General features: G+C 39.5%; 1 protein-coding gene across 2 annotated transcripts in view; it reads left to right on the top strand.

The window, feature by feature from the left end:
* The first annotated feature begins 67 nt into the window (after positions 1 to 67).
* Positions 68 to 19,945, top strand: part of LOC136445388 (phospholipid-transporting ATPase ABCA1-like) — a 35,824-nt gene continuing 15,946 nt past the window's right edge. Inside the window, exons 1-24 of one of the 2 annotated variants that reach the window (XM_066443372.1) lie at positions 68 to 257; positions 2,708 to 2,799; positions 3,235 to 3,328; positions 4,019 to 4,160; positions 4,716 to 4,855; positions 5,734 to 5,858; positions 6,261 to 6,464; positions 6,922 to 7,020; positions 7,551 to 7,806; positions 8,197 to 8,336; positions 10,105 to 10,224; positions 10,752 to 10,949; positions 11,122 to 11,215; positions 11,467 to 11,584; positions 12,163 to 12,345; positions 12,933 to 13,155; positions 15,168 to 15,389; positions 15,944 to 16,148; positions 16,777 to 16,893; positions 17,231 to 17,408; positions 17,991 to 18,122; positions 18,332 to 18,471; positions 18,914 to 19,051; positions 19,595 to 19,836. In XM_066443372.1, coding sequence (XP_066299469.1) covers positions 2,734 to 2,799; positions 3,235 to 3,328; positions 4,019 to 4,160; positions 4,716 to 4,855; positions 5,734 to 5,858; positions 6,261 to 6,464; positions 6,922 to 7,020; positions 7,551 to 7,806; positions 8,197 to 8,336; positions 10,105 to 10,224; positions 10,752 to 10,949; positions 11,122 to 11,215; positions 11,467 to 11,584; positions 12,163 to 12,345; positions 12,933 to 13,155; positions 15,168 to 15,389; positions 15,944 to 16,148; positions 16,777 to 16,893; positions 17,231 to 17,408; positions 17,991 to 18,122; positions 18,332 to 18,471; positions 18,914 to 19,051; positions 19,595 to 19,836 — 3,576 coding nt within the window. In that variant the 5' untranslated portion in view covers positions 68 to 257; positions 2,708 to 2,733. Of the gene's footprint in view, positions 258 to 2,707; positions 2,800 to 3,234; positions 3,329 to 4,018; positions 4,161 to 4,715; positions 4,856 to 5,733; positions 5,859 to 6,260; positions 6,465 to 6,921; positions 7,021 to 7,550; positions 7,807 to 8,196; positions 8,337 to 10,104; positions 10,225 to 10,751; positions 10,950 to 11,121; positions 11,216 to 11,466; positions 11,585 to 12,162; positions 12,346 to 12,932; positions 13,156 to 14,183; positions 14,407 to 15,167; positions 15,390 to 15,943; positions 16,149 to 16,776; positions 16,894 to 17,230; positions 17,409 to 17,990; positions 18,123 to 18,331; positions 18,472 to 18,913; positions 19,052 to 19,594; positions 19,837 to 19,945 lie in introns of both variants that reach the window. The other variant, XM_066443373.1, reaches the window with a different exon arrangement.

Below are 19,945 nucleotides of genomic sequence, written 5' to 3' on the forward strand. Positions count from 1 at the left end.
TTACTGTTGATATTAATGTTGATGAGGATTGATCTAACGATTGTTTCGGTGAATAAACGTGAATTGACCCCCGATAACCCCGATATTACAGACGTCTGGAGTAGCTGTACGTGCCAGGCACCTGTCAGTTGTTTACCTACATTTGTTGACGAAATGTACAGATAACAAACAACTCTTGAACTCCTGACGCTACTGCAAGACGTTTGCGAAGGACCCAAGGCGTCTGGACCGTCTTCTTCGGGTCCGTTTTTAGTCAGGTGCGTGTTTTATTTTCTGTCTCAAGATCAGTGACTTGCACAATTTTTGTATAACAGGTGTGTACTCAGGTAAGACAGGTAGTAGGGTTTACAGTGTAACTTTAGTGTCTCTTGTATGTTTTAAGTTCACCAGGTACTGTATATCTACCTAACGATACATTAACGAGTAAGGATATCGTATCGGCTTCTTTACAAGAGGATTTTTGTAGACCCAAATTTTGCTCCTCTTACCTGATCTTACCTGTGATCTTAGCTACCAACACCTTAATTAGATTTTTGATTAGACTGTGTGCGATCGTAAGGTATAGAATGTCATCATGTGTTTTTTTATCGTTTTTAATGAATGTCTGAAAAGCTAACGTTACACAGGCTGTCACGATGACGCAGAGCTAGGCAGGATGTTGTTGTAAAGTCTGACTGAGTTCTAAGAAATAAAGGAAATGTGGCTTAATAATTCATAGGATGATCCTGTCAACAGTAGAAAAATTGGCACTGTTGACAGGATGGTCCTGTCAGTGGTGAAAAAAAATTGTACTGCTGTCAGGATAATCCTGTCAAGTTAGTGTCAACAGTGCGAATCTTTCCACTGACAGGATCATCCTATCAATAGTCTCAGCCTTATGGAGGAAACAAAGAGGGGTGGGACCTTGTTTATTGAACGTCCTAGGAACAGTGGGGCAACAAAACAATTGGGAAAATTGGGAACAAACTAAATAGCTGCATTTTAATTTGCAAATGAATGTGTCTTATCCCCAAAAGAATTTAATTGTCCCTTATTCAAAAAAGCACCACCCACTGTCTCATTGAAATAGAGACAAAAGACCCTCAAATGTTTTCTTTGTGTTTTGGCCCTGCCATGCCAGACCTTACATACACAATGTATAAGTTTGCATCTTTTGTTGTCGACATCACAGACCAGTGCAGAAAATGAAAAATACCAGCAGACAGCCTTTTGTTGCTCCAGCAATACACACACATTAGACATATTAAATGTAAAGGTATTGATGTTCAATTGAATAGAAATTTCTAATGACAGATAAGCTAATGTAATGATGGCTTTTTGTTGTTGCAGTTATTATGAAGTAGCCGCTTATCAATAATTCATAGTATGTAGTAAGTTACACTGGTGATGATGATGCTTACAAAATACATATATGTCCTAACTTGGCAAAGAAACATTTTTTTGACCAACAATATTTTGTTCTAGAAATGCTTCTTGTTGAATATTTAGTAACAGAAATTGCTACCCAGAATTGTTCCATCATTGTAAGTATTCATGGGAATTTCTTTGTGAGATCTAACTTCTAAGACTTAGGGGGTTAAGACTTTACATTCTAGGTCATCTTTGTTGTCTGAGAGGGGATTAAAACCGGGATTTGTTACCTGTTACCGGTATATTAAAAGGATATTTGATATTCATAGTTACATAGATTAGGCTGCAGGATGTTTTAACATTTGCCTTTAATTATAAGATTCCCACAGCGAAGGCTCGAACATGCAACATTTTACTTAAACAAGGATTGTTTAGACAGGTTTAGAAATAGGAAATTTGAGTGATCACTGTTATGTTTAAGTAAACTTGAGCTAAAGGATAGATTTAGAAGATTGATCTTTTGCACTTACGGCATTATTGATTCACTGAGTTACATGAGTGTACTTCAAGTAAGTGTGAGAGCCTAAGAGTAAGAGGTGCTTCGAACCTGCTTAGTTAGGTTCAAGAAGCTTGCTCTCTTTTTATGTAAAAGTTTGCATAACACTTGTCTAAGATTATTGAAGAAGTATATATTCACTCAAAGAACAGCTAATTACAGCTTGCCAAGGCCCAGGATTTGCTCATGTGTGTGTATTGTATAGCTAGTACGTCATATAAACAATATAATACAAAACAAATTTTACTATTTTTCAACATAATCTTTCCCTGCTATCATTATGTTTTGGACATCTTTTTATAAAACAATTTAGCAATTGAGATGTTCTGGAGAATGTTGACCCCTCCATGTCATTAAGTAAATGTGTACAAATTGTCTTAACTGGTACTCTTATAATATGAGCTGCAGTCTAAACGCATGGCTGATGTTACCCCAGATACCATTTCCCAGCCTACCTGGGATCAAACAAAGAGGCCCCCACCCGAATGGGGTCATTCTGAAACACTTGTAATTCACTGCACACATCACTGACGTCAGGAAAAGGGGTCAACATTCTCTAGAACATTTCCATTGTTGCTTGCTCTACTGGGTATGTAGCTACTTGAAGTTATATATTACACACTAATGTATATAGTCAACGTCATGTGTTAGGTAGCTATAATTGTGTCAGTCATGTAGTCTTAGTGAAAAAGTAACTGGGAAGTTTTTTTTCATCATACCTTCTTGAAGGCAAGATAATTGTCTGTATTGACACCTGACACCTGACCACAGTTACAATGTATGTATATCCTGTTGTTATAGGGTCTGAATAGCCCCTGTTTGGAACCATGGGATTCTGGGTGCAGTTAAAACTGCTGCTATGGAAAAACTTCACACTCAGGAAGCGACAGAAAGTGAGTTGGACAAAATACTAGTATCAACTGTAATGCATTTAAGTTTGCAGTGGTTTAATGTAATGTAATGTGTAGGTTTCGCGGTAACCTCTTCAGCACAAACTTAAAACTACCTCGATAATGCTTGTTCTGTCTTCTGCCCGCCTACTAGTATCACCTTGCTTTAAATGCGAACTAAAAGCCACTGCAAAATCACCAAACTAAAATGCATTATTTTTCATAGTACATGTATATGTTTCTTTAAGCATTCAAACTTTTGTAAAAATTTTTGTTGTTGTTCATGTTAGGATATTGGTTACTTGAACCTTAAGGAGAAGTGGGCAAGATTATAATTAAAGCTAACATGTAGAAAGTAAAGCGTATTGGGGCTTTAAGTTTGCCATGTACATGTACAGTCATGTACATGGTCATAAACTTGACCTTATTTGACCCCAGGTGCGGCTGCTGATAGAGATAATCTGGCCGCTGATCCTGTTTATGATCCTGGTGTGGATCAGGACCAGCCGCCCTCCCTACAGTCAACATGAGTGTGAGTACCAGGCTACAAAAGTCTGGAGTTCTGAGGTTCTGAGGAAGAATTCAGATATTTTAGCTGTAGGTCCAGTACAAAAATCAATTGGAGTTGACTGTATACAGTACCAGTTTTTATCAGGGAATCCAAGTAACAATACCTACAATGTCATGAAGTCTATTCGAAATTCTGTTTCCGTCATACAATCATCACATCATGTTTTTGGGTCTAGGATGTACATGTGTATGTACGTAGAAGTGTTTGCCAGTTTTGTATTTGGTTACTGTACAGGGAAAATGGGAGAGGGAGGATGGAACAGTTTGGCAATAACTGAGCCCCATCTATTATGACTATACTAATTTTATTCATTGGATTAATGACATTTTTTTGTTTAAGTTCAAACAACGTTCTTCCTTAATATCAATGATGAAACTTATGAAAGTAAGCATCATATCTTCCTTTTGGTTTTGAAATATTTCCAAGGAATATTCCAGTCTGTAAATGAATGAGTTAATGGTATCTTCTCACAAACTTTATACTGTCATCATGTGCAGTTCCCACAAAACAATTTTCTGTACGGAGATCTCCAGTTTTGCTGAAAGGTTTTCTACCATTAAATTTTATTCATGTTCAAAGCTGCAATTAAAGAGACAACTACTAATGGACCCTGACAAAAGTCTAATCATCACCGTTTCTTTCCCCTTATAGGTCATTATCCCAGTAAGGCGCTCCCCTCGGCTGGTGTGATACCCTTCATGCAGACTCTCATCTGTAACTTTGACAACAAGTGTTACAACCAATCTCTGGCAGGGGAGGCACCGGGAAGTGTGTTTGAGTTCAAGGACTCACCGTAAGTACACAATGTAACATTTTACAAGAAATCTGTTTGATGAAATTAAGTTCTGTATTGTGAGTACTTCTCTTAATATGTAAATGATCACTCTCTCAAATCTATGTAATACCATGAAAGTATTGAAAATTTTTCTCTGTTTATTAAAAGTGTCCTCTCACTACTACTTTAAAGAATGCAAACTCATCTGTGATATAGACATAGGACATAGAAATAGACGGCTGAAAATTAGTTGGGTACAGGAAACCTATTTGATATTGCAGTTGGTAATTTTAGTGATAAGGGGAAAAGGAGTAGTTCACGGCATTTGCTTTTCTTGATGGAAAACAAACATCACTGTCTCAAATGTTAGTACACGTAATCAAAAATTTGCAATGATGAAATTTCAGCGGTTGACTAGTGACGGTAAAAGTAGCTTAGATTAAGTTGCTGTTAACTAGTCAGAAATTACTATACTTTTTCATGTGTTCCATCAGTTTAGAAACCTTCAGAAAGTAACTGTTTAACTTTCAGAGGTTTAGATAGCAAAAGTCACTGAGCTCTGCCCATTTGCAGGTTATCCCAGCTGTATTTTGACATAGATGAGCTGCTGGCCAACGATACACAGCTGTTAGGGCTGGCCAACCTGGTGGAAGACTACGAGGCACTGCAGGAACTGGTGGAGTTCTTCAACAACAGGAGTGCAGTAGTGCACCGTAAGTCATACAAATACATTTTGTACAAGTTCAGATTGTGACAGCTATACTTTCTAGTAATAGCACCATAAACCTGGTCAATAGTATGTACTACTAGACAAAGTTGTAGTTATAGGTGGTAGACCAAAAAAATCTTGGATTGAGTGCGTAAAGAAATACATTACAGAGTGCGGCCTCACCAACGTGGACCCGCTGGACAGAGCTGCTTGGAAGCACTGTGTGAAGACGTGTCCAGTGCAATTTGGTCAGAGAGCTGATCAGAAGAAAACTGAATGATTCAGTAAAAAATACCAATGGAAATTTTTTCATCTAGAGAACAGTTTAACCCGTCCATAATGACTTTGGGTCTTGTTGCAATGGCCCAAAGTCATTATGGACGGGTTAAACTGTTCTCTAGATGAAAAAAATTTCCATTGGTATTTTTTTTACTGAATCATTCAGTTTTCTTCTGATCAGCTCTCTGACCAAATTGCACTGGACTTTGGGCCTTGTTGCAATGCCGGTGCAATGGCCTAGTGGGTAGAGTGTTCGCCTTGCATGCGGTAGGTCGTGAGTTCGAACCCCGGCCGGGTCATACCAAAGACTGAAAAAATGGTACATACTGCTTTCTCTGCTTAGCACTCAGCATTTGGGAAAGGGTATGGAAGTTAAACACACTTCACTACCAGTGGACTAGCCCCCTGCTGTAGTGACTTGCACAAAAGTTGTGTGGCCCAGGGCTACAGAAATGGAGATGGGCGCCGCCTTATGCACCTTCGGTGCGGGGAGTACTTTAACTTTTAACTTGTTGCAATGTATATGGTGACAAATGAGTTAAAGTGAAAACAAAAGCCAGAAATTTGACAAGAAGTGGTTACTAAGTTTCTTTCCTCCATCAGATGGGCTGAAGTTTGCCGACATGTTAGTGGATGTGGACCGAATGGAGCGGTTCCTGCGGCACAACCTGTCGCTGTCACCGGACATCGTTACCGACCTCACCACGGCAGAGTTAAACCCACAACAGGTACTGTAATGCAGAAATGTTCGCACTTAAACGGGAACCCGTTCTATATAATGCCCTAATGCTCCATGCCTAGCTCTATGGAACATGGCACCGCGTAAAAGAGCGCGCCGCTTCCGGGTTCGCCCAGTTGTGCCCTGGACGCCATCGCTTGTAGGTCTGCACGCCAAGACGGCCAGTGTCAAAATGATCGGCACCGTAGGTGCACCGTAGGTGACCCTACTTATACCTTGTTCGAACCGCGCGGAACGCGCCGAACGTACCGGGCACCTTCGGTGCCGCCTTCTATAGAACGGGTTTGCGTTTAAGGGAGTAATCAAGATAAGGTTTAATAATTGATTAGTCCATTACAAGAAGATACATTTTTTAAAGCCTTCATTGTTTGTCCATGTTTCTCCACCCTAGGCTGTGCAGCTGATATTCACAGATCGCGTCCCCCTCCGCCGTATCGTGTGCAACGAGACCCTTCTCGGCCAGCTCATCATATTCACCAACCCTGCCGTCATTTCCAACGTAACCACGGCAATGTGCGGCCTGTCGGCGCAGAACCTGACCGCACTGGCGAGGGAGTTCCAACGAGATGTGGACTGGACCAAGTTTGTGGAGGAGGTCAGAAAATCAGCCAACTTTTCATGGTTTTACCATCTCCAGCTATGCCTGCCTTAGTTACTAGACACATTTTGGCCCAAACCAATGTAAAATTTACATTCTGCTTGTAAATGATAGTAACTCAGTCTGGTTTTTGTTAGACTGAAGACTCAGTACATCTAATGGCTAAAGATCCCATTTCCACAACTTATAAAACTCATATAAATACATCACTCATCACTAGATACCTCACCATTGTACATGTAGTTACTACTAGATATACAACATGAACACAAGTACAAAATTTAAGATAAAAAGTTTTATAGTCATTCCTGGGCAATTTTGTTGTATTGAAGGACTACTCTGCATAATTTCTCATTTTTCTACAAATTATGGATGACATTATAAATGCAAGTCTTAGAAGAAACATGAATATCTAGTAGACACATTGCAAATTGATCTCTGTTGAACCTTACAGATCTTCAACTTTGTACAAGACAACACCTCCCTTGACCCGGCCGAAGCCCAGGCCAGATGGAATGCTACCTTCCAACGACTTCAACGTCTGTCAGAAGATGTAGGTATTTCTGGGGTTCATAGCCTGTAATGATGTTATCTCACATTGTTGAAAAGTCTTGATTTTCTATCTACAAGATTAAGACAACCTTACGACTTAACTGCATCCATTTGTATTTAGCTGCCAGGTCCCTTTCCAAGTACGAGATCAATGAGTTACTAGCAGATATGACAACTCCCCAATAAGGAGCAAAAAGGGTTGAAATAAACTAATCCCATAGTCCTGCCAATCTCTGTCAAAATATAAAAAGTGCATTAAACCGCCCCCCCTCCGCCAAATATTTGATTGGATGCAGCAAGTTTCTCATTGGTCAAACTGCTAATAGTGATGCTATCATTGGTTGAAGTGCTAATTGTGATGGACTGTTATTAGTTCTGTTCTGTTTTCTCCTCTTCAACAGACCAGTCATCTGGGTAGCTTCCAGTCAATCCTCAACTCTCATTGGTCAAACCGCTAATGGCGATGCTGTCCTTGGTTGAAGTACTTATTGTGATCCGACAGTCAGGATTGATATTTTCTCCTTGCCACAGATCGGTACTCTGGGTAGCTTCCAGTCAATCATCAGCGATATCCAAAACATCACAGCTCTACTTCGCACGGAAAACGGGACCGTGCCGTCCCTGGGACTGCTGGTGTGTGGGAGAGAGGACGCCCTGAATGTCGGCTCCTTTGCATCGAACATGGCCCAGTTCACCCAGGAGTCCATGCAGTCTGTGCAGTTTCGAGACTACTTTAACAACGATGATGAGAATGATGCTGGAGACTTTGCTAAAGACAACAGAACAAGTGAGGGTCTTTCAGAGCTTCAGTGTAATTAAATATGTGAAGTGGATTACTTTTAACCTTTTGTAATGAAAAAAAGTATGATACATGACCGTCATGAGCAGTGTCCCCCAAATGATTTTGCTGACCACTGTGTTGGTAGTGTATGGGTACGACTGTCAAAAGCTATGACTTTCAGCACCAACCATTCATGTTAGCACTGAAATTATGAAATAATGCTACTTCTTTTTCTACTATGGATCCATTCGTTATCTTTTTATGCCTTGAATATACAGTTGTATATCATTTGTATGTCCAATATCATAACCGCAGGAATATATAGCTTGTTATGATGCTTATCGTTGATCTTTATACATGTAAGCTCTACATAAATGTGCTGTTCCCATTTCACAGCTCCGTTTTGTCAGCGGCTGTTCCATCAGCTGGACAGCGAGAGGCTGACCAAGTTCCTGTGGAGTTACCTGAAACCTCTGCTGGCAGGCAAGATCCCGTACAGCCCAGACACACCCGCTGTCAGGAAAATACTCAAAGAGGTACAGATTTTAAATAAAATAGAAGATTAAGTATCATTTTATTGTGGACTGTACTTTACACAACAATGAGAGAAATCTCTTCAGTTGTGTACGAGATAAGCTCCAGAGTTTAAGATATTTAGATAGCAGAGAAATTTATATTCCTTATGCAATTAGATGTTAAACCATATATTTTAAACCACCTTAAGAAGCAAGAAGTTGAACCTTTACATACTAGTATAAATTAGAATCTGTAGATGTAAGATCACAGCGCTCGTGAGTGCGACTCGCACACAATATGTATGCGACCAGTTTCTTGAGAATGCGACTAGATTTAAAATCACGGTCGCACGGTGCGACAGTCCAAAATTAAGACCTGCGCCAGGATAATGGCTGCAGAACTAAGCGGTAAGCCGAAAATATAGGTATCCAATGCTACCGCGAATATCGTCGGTAAATTTTCTATCATGTTCCCACACCCGCGGTACAAAAACTATCCGTTCCTAGTGGCAAAGTTACCCATAGAAATAAAGGATATAAGTTTCTCTCCTTTGTGGTGTATTTGTTTGATTTGTAAAATGTTTCAAACGCCAAAACTTTGTCGATGAAAGTGAGCGCTCGCCGGACGCTCGCTGCTTTCAATGACAATGGCGGCCATGATGTTTATGAAAAATAGACCGCAGCAGAATGAAAGGCTTGTTTCCTGCTGTCATATATATACCTGTTCAAGCGATGATTTTTACGATCAAAAATTGATGAATCAATTCAAGTGGAGTTTTATTTTAAAAAATATCAAATTTTCCTTTTGTCACCGGTATCATTTCAAAGCTCATTACCTGCCCGTTGTTATGGTGCTGCATGTACTTTCATTCTGCTGCTGTCTATACTGCACAGCGGCGAATCACAAAGCTTTCCCCATGCGGTCTGCCTGTCATTGGATGACGGCGCCGCGGGGTCCTGACGCGCGAAATTTGAACTACGCGTTTCGAAGTTCCCGATTTGACTGGGTCGGCACAAACAGATCATTTTTGATACTATTTTGAGCAAGAATTTTAAGGATATTAAAGTATTTTGGATTATCTGTATACAGAGGGTGAGGGTAAAAAGAAAAGAAATGCTTGTAAAAATGTTGAACTTGATGCCAGCAGTGAAGTTTCAAATTATGGAATATGACTTTATTTGTTTTGGTCATGAACCGAATAGATAAGTTCTAGAGTCATCTATTTATTTATCATTCAAGGTTATGTGAATCGTTACCTGCCTTGTTCCAAGTAAAAAATACCATTGTGTATTTTTCAACTTGTTGAACTTGAGGCACCGTGGCCCCCCGGATAGGGGCCAGCCGGGGAACCTATGCCCAATTTTTCTAAAAATCCATCGTACTAGTATCAGTATGTAGGAAGGTATTGAATGAATTGAATTGCCAATTGTTCTGCACCATCAATGTAGGTTTTTATCTTTTATGATCTATTCAAATACTTTATTCCCGGTTGTTAACGTATAACAATGATTAATAGGAGTATTATTTGGTATAGCCAAGACTTTTGCTTGTTCTTCCAACTTTTTGTAGTGGTGCCCCTAGATTTTTGCTGGTGCCCCTAACTTTTTTGAGTTAGGAGCACAGTGCTCCTAGGCCTAAAAGTTAGTCTGGAGCCCTGGATCATATCACATTCTTACAGCACTAATTGTACTTAAAACTGCTGTATCATCTTGACCTGTACTTATTTGTAAGAGTATAAACATACAATATAGCTCTTTCGCTCATTCATTCATTAATGTTATTTTTTAGGCCAATGCCACATTCCAAGAGATTGGTCGTCTGGAGGACTTCGCCGACACCTGGCTGACTGTCCTGTCACCTGAAATCAACGACACCCTGACCAACAGTGACACCGTCAACTTTATCAGGGTAAGCTGATCACATTTACAGTTTTTGTAATCTGTAAAATATCTAACTATAAGTTATTAGATGCAGATCTTTAAACTAAAGTGTGCGACAACTCATAAAATGCATGCAAGTGTTGAAAGTAAGTTTTAATAATTTCCACACCTTTCAGTGAATAAAGTTTTCGAACATGCTGTAAATCATACAAAGCAGCTGCAAAAGGAGCAAATATATCTTTATATGTCGTAAATTGTGGAAAAATATCGGAAAACTGATACTAATGTCGTAGAATGCTAAAGTCAATTAGTCAGAGTAGAAAATGTGATAGCACAAAAATGAAGAATCTATTTTTCAGTATACCTTACTCTGTGTGTTTAGTCATTTGTTCAACCTTCTTGACCACTTGGATTTTATAATGAAGGCATTTTTTTTGCTGAACTTTTTTTTCTTCGCATGCTTGCATCAGTTTTGGATTCCGAGTGGATGTCATCCATACTAGTAATCAAATCAACATGGCCTAATGTGAAATTTTCCCCACATTGTTTCCACAGGATTATCTTTCGAACCCGCTGGTTGCTGAACAGTTTGATGCGGCCATAGAGGAGAGACTCGGACCAGATCCATGGCTGACCGCTGAGTGGTTGACCGGCTTCTTGGGAGGAAATACAACCAGCGGCACCAACTACACCTGGGTGGACGCAATTGAGCTAACCAATGGGGCATTCCGAACTGTTCTGAACTATTTACAGGTTAGAGATTTTGAACAAGAGAGACTAAGTATTCAATATGAATTTTATGGAATTCATACGAGTTTTATGGAGTAAAAACAACTTTTACAGAATTACTGAATACATTAGAGTTTTACGGAATTCATATGGTATGTTTTGAAATCTAAAACTTTATTGTTTACTGTATAACCAGTGCTTGGAGCTGAACAAGTTTGAGCCCATGGAAACTGAGGAAGATGTCACAGTACGAGGACATGAGCTTATCGCTGACAACACCCTGTGGGCAGGTAAGTGAATAAAGATTCAGATATGAATAGTTTAGGTGGGACCAGTTGTTTGATGTTATATAACGAGCTGTCATGCTAAGTGTCTGCAAACTAAGTCAGTTGATCTGGTTTCCTTTTATAGGAGATACTTTTGAATCACTGGACACTCTCTTCGTAAGAAGGACATGTCAACTGTGTACTCTACATGTATGTAACTCGATTCTTTATTGATGTGATGTACATTTATTAAGACAAAATTCTCCTTTCCACAGGTATTGTCTTTACAAATATGAACGATTCTGAGTCTGAGGAAGCGATCCCCCCACATGTGGAGTATAAGATCAGGATGGACATCGATGTAGTCACCCACACCACCAGAATATATGACAGGTACAATTGGTCCTACCTTACAATGATGCCTTCTATGAGAACAATTGCAGTGTCTGAATATCTGAAAAGTGTTATCAGATATTTAGCATTTGAAAAAAATAACTAAGTCTAGATCGATCTGTGATGTTTGTAATCTTGCCGTTGCAAATGGCAGAAATACATAATCATGTAACGTTTCATTTATAGCAACTCAAAGTGAGTTATATGATTGCATATTGTTTCACATTTTGCATTTGGATGGAAAATTCAGAATTTTGGGTGCAGAATTCTGAATATGGTTTTTAAAATTATGAATATGGTTCAGAATTCTGCATATGGTTTCAGAATTCTGCACTCTAATGCAGAAAACTGTGCAGAATTCTGCACTCAAATCCAGAATCCTGCAGAAGTGACCTAGTCCCCTGGGACATATCCATGATACCTAATAGATGTAATTGTTACCATATTGTACTCAGTCATATTCTCGAAAATTAAGTTTCCTTCTCAAACTATGACACAATGATGAAAGTTTTCTGGATTTAGATTGTTTTTCTGGATTTAGAGTGTTGCCTGTTATGATTTTTTTCTTGATATGTCAGGTATTGGAGGCCCGGGGCACGTGATCGACCCTTCAATGACATGGCGTACATCCGGGGAGGGTTTGTCTACCTGCAGGACATGATCGAACACGGGATCATTCGCGCCCTGACGGGAAAGGATGAAGAACCAATCACCGGAATTTATCTCCAACAGTTCCCGTATCCCTGTTACACCAAAGACTCGTAAGTTTAACACTTGTCATTTACAGTATCTGAATTTGAGTAATATTGTTTTTTGTGCTAAAGAGCCTCGCATACTATTATTTACAAAATATTGTACATCTTGTGGCTCAACTATTAACAGTTCTTTATAGTTTTTTTGTTCCTTCTTCTTCTCAAATTTCAAGTAATTTGAAAGAAAAGTTCCATTTTCTACTGACACAGTCATCCTGATGTGAAATTACATTGTACATTTCTTTACTTTTCATCTTATAACATTATCCTCCAACAGAGTGGGAGAGGCACAACTTCATACATAATTATATATTATATATACAGGTTGCATCCCTCCAAAAATATATAATTACAGGAATTTTGTAATTGATGGCTTTAATTTGTGGCTGTTCATTACAACAACCATTGCAAGCATTGCATGCAGGCTATGCATCTTTGTATTACATTACTACATTATAGTGGATGTATTTATAGTGGATGTATTTTGCTAGCTGCATGGGCTCTATTTTGCTGTACATTGAAGAATACAATGTGTAATACTGTGATTGTACTGTCAAAATAAAGTTGTAGACTCCAATTCTGTAATTCGCCGCTAGGTTTGTGTGGGCGTTATCGCGCTCCATCCCCATGTTCATGACCTTGAGCTGGATCTACCCCGTGGCCATGATCATCAAGAGCATCGTGTACGAGAAGGAGGAGCGTCTTAAAGAAGTGATGAAGATGATGGGCCTGACTAACGGGGTCCACTGGACGGCCTGGTTCATTACCAGTATCGCCGTCATGTTCCTTACCATTTGTCTGCTGACAGCAACGCTGAAGGTAGCGTCTACAGTCTGGGGTGATACTAACACTAATAACACAGAAGGACAACCAACATGACTATTACATCATTCGTTCGTACAGACGCTTGTAGTGCCTAGTGGCACAAAGGGCAGCAATTTTCCTTGTTTCAGTAGGCAGGGTATACTTTTTACTGGTACGGGTTGCTAGCCCTTCCTCAAATAGTCGGCCCCCATTTTACTTCCCTCCCAAAAGACCGGTGTAGCCCCAACCAAGATGTCCTCAACCCATGATTGAACCGGGGTCTCCCAGTTACCAGCTAATTGGATTTAGTCAACTGTGAGGCTGCTACCAATTGAGCTACTTGGAAATTCCTGACCATTACATCAGATATCTTAAAAATTTTGCTATTCTTGCAATTTCATCAAGAACGCATTTTTTATTTATTATCTAGGTGGCAGTCCTTAACACTGTCACATTTTTATGGTGGAAATGATTGAATTGTTCAGACGCACAGTTAAAAGTGAAATTCTGTCAGTTTCCATCTTGTCACAACATGTAACATGTTACATGTTGGTTGTCCTTGTAACTCTCATATTCTTTGCCAGGTGACTGTGTAGCTTTACTAGCAGGTGTGGTGTGGTGTTATAGCTAGACCAATTTCTAACATGCTTTTTTTTCATTGTTTTTCTTTTCTTTTCTTTTAGATTTAGTTTTTTACCCTCCAACCACCTTTCCTTTATTCAGATGGATGTACATGTATCATTCTGTAGCCTTGTTTACAGTCACAATACAACAATAATTATTAGTATATTCAAGCAACTAACCAAGACCGTTCAACCCTCAACCATACATGTAGGTTTTCATCAACAAAATCCCATCATAATTATCCCTAATACCCAACCTTACTTTAAATAAAAACATTTCCTTCAAACAGAGAATCGGGAACAAAAGATCCATCCAAACTGGAGCATTGACGGCAACAATTTTTAGGTTGACTGCAAAATACAAAATTCTAATTATCAAAAATAATTATTCAATATAATTACGGTCAATGCCCAACATAGGTTTTTGAGTGCGACGGCCATGATGCTACCCCTGGCCATGTGCCTCGCATGGATATACTCGGTTGCCATGGTGATCAAAAGAATCGTTTACGAGAAGGAACAGCGCCTGAAAGAGGTGATGAGGATTATGGGATTGAGCAATGGCGTCCACTGGGTGGCCTGGTTCGTCAACAGTATGGTCGTCATTTTTGCGTCGGCCATTCTCTTGGCCTTGTTGCTGAAGGTAAACCACTAGTCCACAGGAAAACAGCTGGCACCAATTATTAATTCAACAAAAGAAGTCAATGACAGAAAAAATAAGATTAATCATTGCTTTTGACATTTTGTAAATGATTGCAAAGCTCTGAATCAACTGAACCAGTACCTATGATAATCATTCTAAATGCCAATAATAATTCATTAAGTTGAAATTATGCAGCTTTAGATAATCAACAGTCTGATATTGCAATTGCTGTACAGCTACACTATAAAAAATATACCCCTGAAAAACAAGTAGGAACCAATCATTAGTTCAACAAACAGAAATCAATGAAATAACAATGTGATGAGTAATTTATTGAGAATATTTTGTAAGTTGATTCATTTTTGAATCAACAACTGCTCCCCAGTTGCAAATAACACTGTTAGTTAGTTCATCAATTAAGGACTTTAAAGCTGCATCCCGCCTTTGATATGACAACTAGCATCCTATTATACATTGTACAATGTCATGTACTATTTCTCTGCTTTTTCACGCTATCCTTAAGCTTGTCTTTGATTTCACACAAACACCTTCATTAATTTTGAATGAGATAGAAGTGGTATAGAAATCAGAATAACAGTGATGATCTTAAAGCAATTAATATCCAAAGAACGGCTACATTGTTTAACTGCACAACAGTTACTGTAGCATTTTAGATTCTTCTATTGAATTCAATTACATGTATCTAATGTTATTTTCAATTAGTGAGATGACCCTCTAAGTTTTTCTCCGTCGCATTTCAGTACGGAGCAGTGATGCAGAACAGCAATCCCATCGTCCTGATCGTTTTCCTGCTCTGTTTCGCCATTGCGACCATCATGCAATGCTTCCTGATCTCCACGTTCTTCTCGCGAGCGAACCTGGCGGCGGCGTGCGGCGGGATCATCTACTTCGTGCTGTACCTGCCTTACACTTTCATCATCGTGTGGGAGGACCGGATGACTGATGGGTCTAAGGGCCTCTCTGTAAGTGGAAGTGTATTTAGTAGTGTGCGCAGTCCAGTGGTTAGTGATTCTACCTCTGGACCAAGAGGTTGGGAGTTTGAATCCCGGCTGTTTTTACTCGTCACGTGGTCACCATAGGCAGGGTTGACTGATTTTGACTTCATGTACAAGAGGCGTCACTATAAATGCAGAAAGAGTTCATTTTAAGTGGATCATGTCCAAATGAATTGTCTATAAGTATGATGAAACAATTTGAAAATGTTATCAATATCTACTAGTAGTAGGTAACAATTCTAAGAATGTCAGCAGAATTCAGGGACCACCAGACAGAATTTAGGCAAACTGTATATTATATATTTAGTGTTTCCCTTTTAAGCTATTGGTATTCTGCATCATGATATGATGTAATATCATCAGAATCAGATATGTTTGAACTTATTGTCTTAAAAAAAAACTTTCTTTAACTTTAAGTTTTCTGAATTTACGTAACACATGAAGAATTTCTTTTGTAGCGTGTTACCATATACACAAAGCTTTACTTTGCGTAATTTGGATTCTTTACCTTGTTCCTTCAGAGCCTACTATCGTCTGTGGCGTTTGGGTTTGGCTGTACGTACATCGCCAGGTTTGAGGAGCAGGGGGTGGGGGTCCAGTGGGACAACATCTGGACCAACCCCTCCCCCCAGGACTCCTTCACATTCGGCTTCTCCCTCGTCATGATGCTGTTTGATGCCTTCTTGTACGGTCTGCTGACCTGGTACATTGAAGCTGTCTTCCCAGGTACAGGCTTTTAGTTCACCCACTAGTTGGCATATGTGTTTTTGCACGCATTTTGTCCTTGTATTTCTCATATTAATTCTAAGAAGCCATTGATCCAGATGTGTGAGTGTGTGTTTCTATACCCCTGTATTTTATATGAAACATCTGTGTGCATGTGTTTCTGCCCTCGTATTTTGCATATAAGTTCTAAAAAGCTATGGATCTAGAGGGATTGTTATGATATCTGTATGTGCGTGTGTACAATATCTGTGTGTGTGTGTGCGTGTGTGTGGTACATGTACATGGTATTTATGTGCAAGTGTGTGTGTTTTGTGGTTATGCACTTGTACTTTGTACATCAACTTAAGAAGCAGTGGATTCAGATGGATTGCTATCAAGGATATGTACATGTATCTGTAATGCATGTGGTTAGTGTCAGTTTTCTGGAGAACAAAGGGAAAATTGAACTTAAAGGACCCCTAGGAACTTTTCTTGGAACTGCAACAGAAATTCTTTACATTTACGTTCTAGTACATAACTGTACCTTTGACTTTGTCAAGTTGATGCAGTTACAGATTTGAAGTGCTGACAATAACTGTGAGAAGTGTCTAGACTGACGTATTTCCTGTTGCATGTTGTTTGACTGTAGGACAGTACGGTGTGCCCCGTCCCTGGTACTTCCCTGTCATGAAGTCCTATTGGTGCAGCTCCGACTCTGACCTCAGTGGCCTGACTCATGGCATGGCCGACATGCCCCAGATTGAAGGTACATGCAATTCTAAACTTCTATTGTCTATATTACGTAAAAATAAGCTGCTAATTTTGTAACAAATTGAATGTCAACATTAGAAAGTACTATACAATTTGGTCCCAATTTTATATCTACCAAGAAAACCATGAAATTTTGAGCTTAGACTAAGTCTTGTTTTATCAAAATTATATGTTGTTCTTGACACAACATTCCAAGAACAATTCCATACCCAAGTACCAACAAGCTTTTGACCATTCCTCTAGTCCTTTTCAAGTTAATTTGACCAGAAGCCTACGTCTAAAGCTGGAAACAAGTTTGGTTAAACCTGACTTTTGGAAACAAATATTTTCAGAGTCGGAAGACTTTGAGAAGGAGCCAACCCACCTTCCCCTGGGTGTGGGGATCCAGAACATGACCAAGGTGTACAAGGATGGGAACAAGCTGGCAGTGGACGGACTCAGTCTCAACTTCTACGAAGGGCAGATCACTTCCTTCCTAGGGCACAACGGTGCCGGCAAAACCACCACCATGTGAGTCACAGACGATTATCTCAGTCTGAGTGTAGTCCACACAAATCTATCCTTGTCTGATCCTTGGATCCAAGAATACTTTCTGTGTTTAATAATTACATTTTGTCCACTTCTTACATGTATTATTGATATAACTTTTTCTTGCAAAATTTTTCTCGAAGTAAGATCATTCAAGAAAGAGAAGTGAAAAATTCTGAATATTTTCTTAAAGATGACAAGGAAAATAATGTAGCCAGACAAGAAAACAATAAATTTAGACTTGAATTTCTAAAAATTCTTGATAGTGAAAATCCAGAAATAGTTTGAATTCTAAACTTAAGAAAATTAAGAAAGTGTTCCTTGTTGTGAAAATTTCCATGGGAAGAATCTGATTCTTTTTTTTTATTCATTCTTGAAATTCTTAATATAAACAAATTTTTCCACGAGTTAGAAAAAAAAGGTAGACAAGCAACTCAGAAGAAGTGACAAATTAAGTTGTAGTGTACTAGATTTGTAAGAGAAGACTTGACTAAAAGAATTGTCTAAAATGCTTTCAATGCGGAAGGCTCTATGACAAACCATTTGGTACCATTGATTTCCCAGGTCGATCCTGACTGGTCTGTTCCCGCCCACCTCGGGCACGGCGTACGTTGACGGGAGGGACATCAGGTACGAAATCGACAAGGTCAGGAAGAGCCTGGGGATGTGTCCGCAGCACAACGTGCTCTTTGACGAGTGAGTTCAATTATTTTATATCTATTAGTTATAAGATCATTCCCATTGTAGACTGTTTATGATGGTACGTGAAAAGTGCAGAAAGGTGGAAAGCAATCCTATCCTCTGAAATCTTGACATTTTAATGAAAAATCCCGTCAATAATGAACATGCAATGTGTGTTTCGTTGTGAAGTGTTGAGACAAAGCTGTATTTTGTTTGTTGTTCAGTTTGACAGTGTCGGAGCACCTGTGGTTCTATGGCCGCTTGAAGGGCATGTCTGAGGCAGAAGTTCAGGATGAGATGGACAGGATGGTGAAGGATGTTGGACTGCCCAACAAGAGGCATGAGGTATCCAAGAACCTCTCAGGTAAAGATAATAACAAACATCTTGATGTGAAGATGCTACATAGTATAAGTCATGATGATAAGTCATAGTATGATAATTATAAATGGCTGGAATTGGAAACTAATCAAGAGTCATGTAAGATACAACTAACTTTACAATTTCTAAGATAAGGAATCTGGTACTTAAAAGAAAAGTTACTGTTGCCTAACCTGTACGTTAATTCCCAATAATGCTTTAAGACTATTAAAGATATCGATGGTGTTGCATGCTATGACCAAATTAACTGTTTCTATAATTGGTATAGAACTGTGAGTATACTTAAGGATAGTTATAAGCTTTGTAGTTATTTTAGGTTATTTAGTGTTATCCTTTCATGATAATGTAGTAACTGTCATAGTCTCATAGATTTATGTTAGAATTTGAATTTTCGTTATCAAAATGCTTCTGAATTTGCTGTTTTCAGGCGGCATGAAGAGGAAGTTGTCGGTTGCCATAGCGTTTGTGGCCAACTCCCACACTGTTATCCTGGACGAGCCGACAGCAGGAGTCGACCCTTACTCACGTAGGGGCATCTGGGACCTGCTCATTAAGTACAAGAAAGGTAAGGCATGGTTTTATTTTTTGTTTGTTTGTATTTTGTACGCGGTAAACCGCCTCATGATCTGGCTCTCTTTGTACCGAAGAGTGCAAGGTGCAAGCTGCATATCCAGACAGATTTATTTGATTCACTCACACCGGTCGAGGTGTACATGTAGCTCTCCTCAAACACGGGTCCTCAATTTAATGTCCTATCAAAGGGATGTCCCTAATCAAAGCTAGTTAGTACTCATTTTCACCTTAGTGAAGTGAGGAAATTCATGTTAAGTGCCTTTCCCAAAGGCACAATGTCAACGGGCCAAGTCAGGTCAGGGGACCCCAGATTCAAACCCAGGACCTCTGGGTTCTTGGCCAAACACCCTCCCACTTGTTTACTTGTTTCTCAGACATTTTAAAGTAAAAATTTAGTCAGAGGTGAAGATGAAATCAGAGGGCTGGTAGGAAAACTTCCTTCTATTCGTAAGTTTATACACTGCTAAATTGGATCGTGGTCACTACTACTTTTACTTTATCGAGGCATGCCATCTTGTGTTTACCTTTCCTCCAGGCCGTACCATCATCCTCACCACCCATCACATGGACGAGGCTGACCTGCTGGGTGACCGTATCGGCATCATCTCTCAGGGCAAGCTGCGCTGCTGCGGATCATCGCTCTTCCTCAAGAGTCGCTATGGCAACGGCTACTACCTGACGCTCGTCAAGAAATCGAACGGTAGCTTCACCTCTTCGCGCTGCGGGAGCTCCTTCAGTAGTGTGGCCTCCGTGGCTAAGAATGGACACAATGGACAGGTGGGTGTTGGTTTCAATGCTTTTCAGCCTCAGAAATCTCACTTAACTAATAAAATAACTTAGTTTATTGCTCAACAATTGCAAATTATACAACAGACAGCAACTTGTA

Source organism: Branchiostoma lanceolatum, chromosome 11, assembly GCF_035083965.1.
Source record: "Branchiostoma lanceolatum isolate klBraLanc5 chromosome 11, klBraLanc5.hap2, whole genome shotgun sequence".
In the NCBI taxonomy this organism is placed as follows: domain Eukaryota; kingdom Metazoa; phylum Chordata; class Leptocardii; order Amphioxiformes; family Branchiostomatidae; genus Branchiostoma; species Branchiostoma lanceolatum.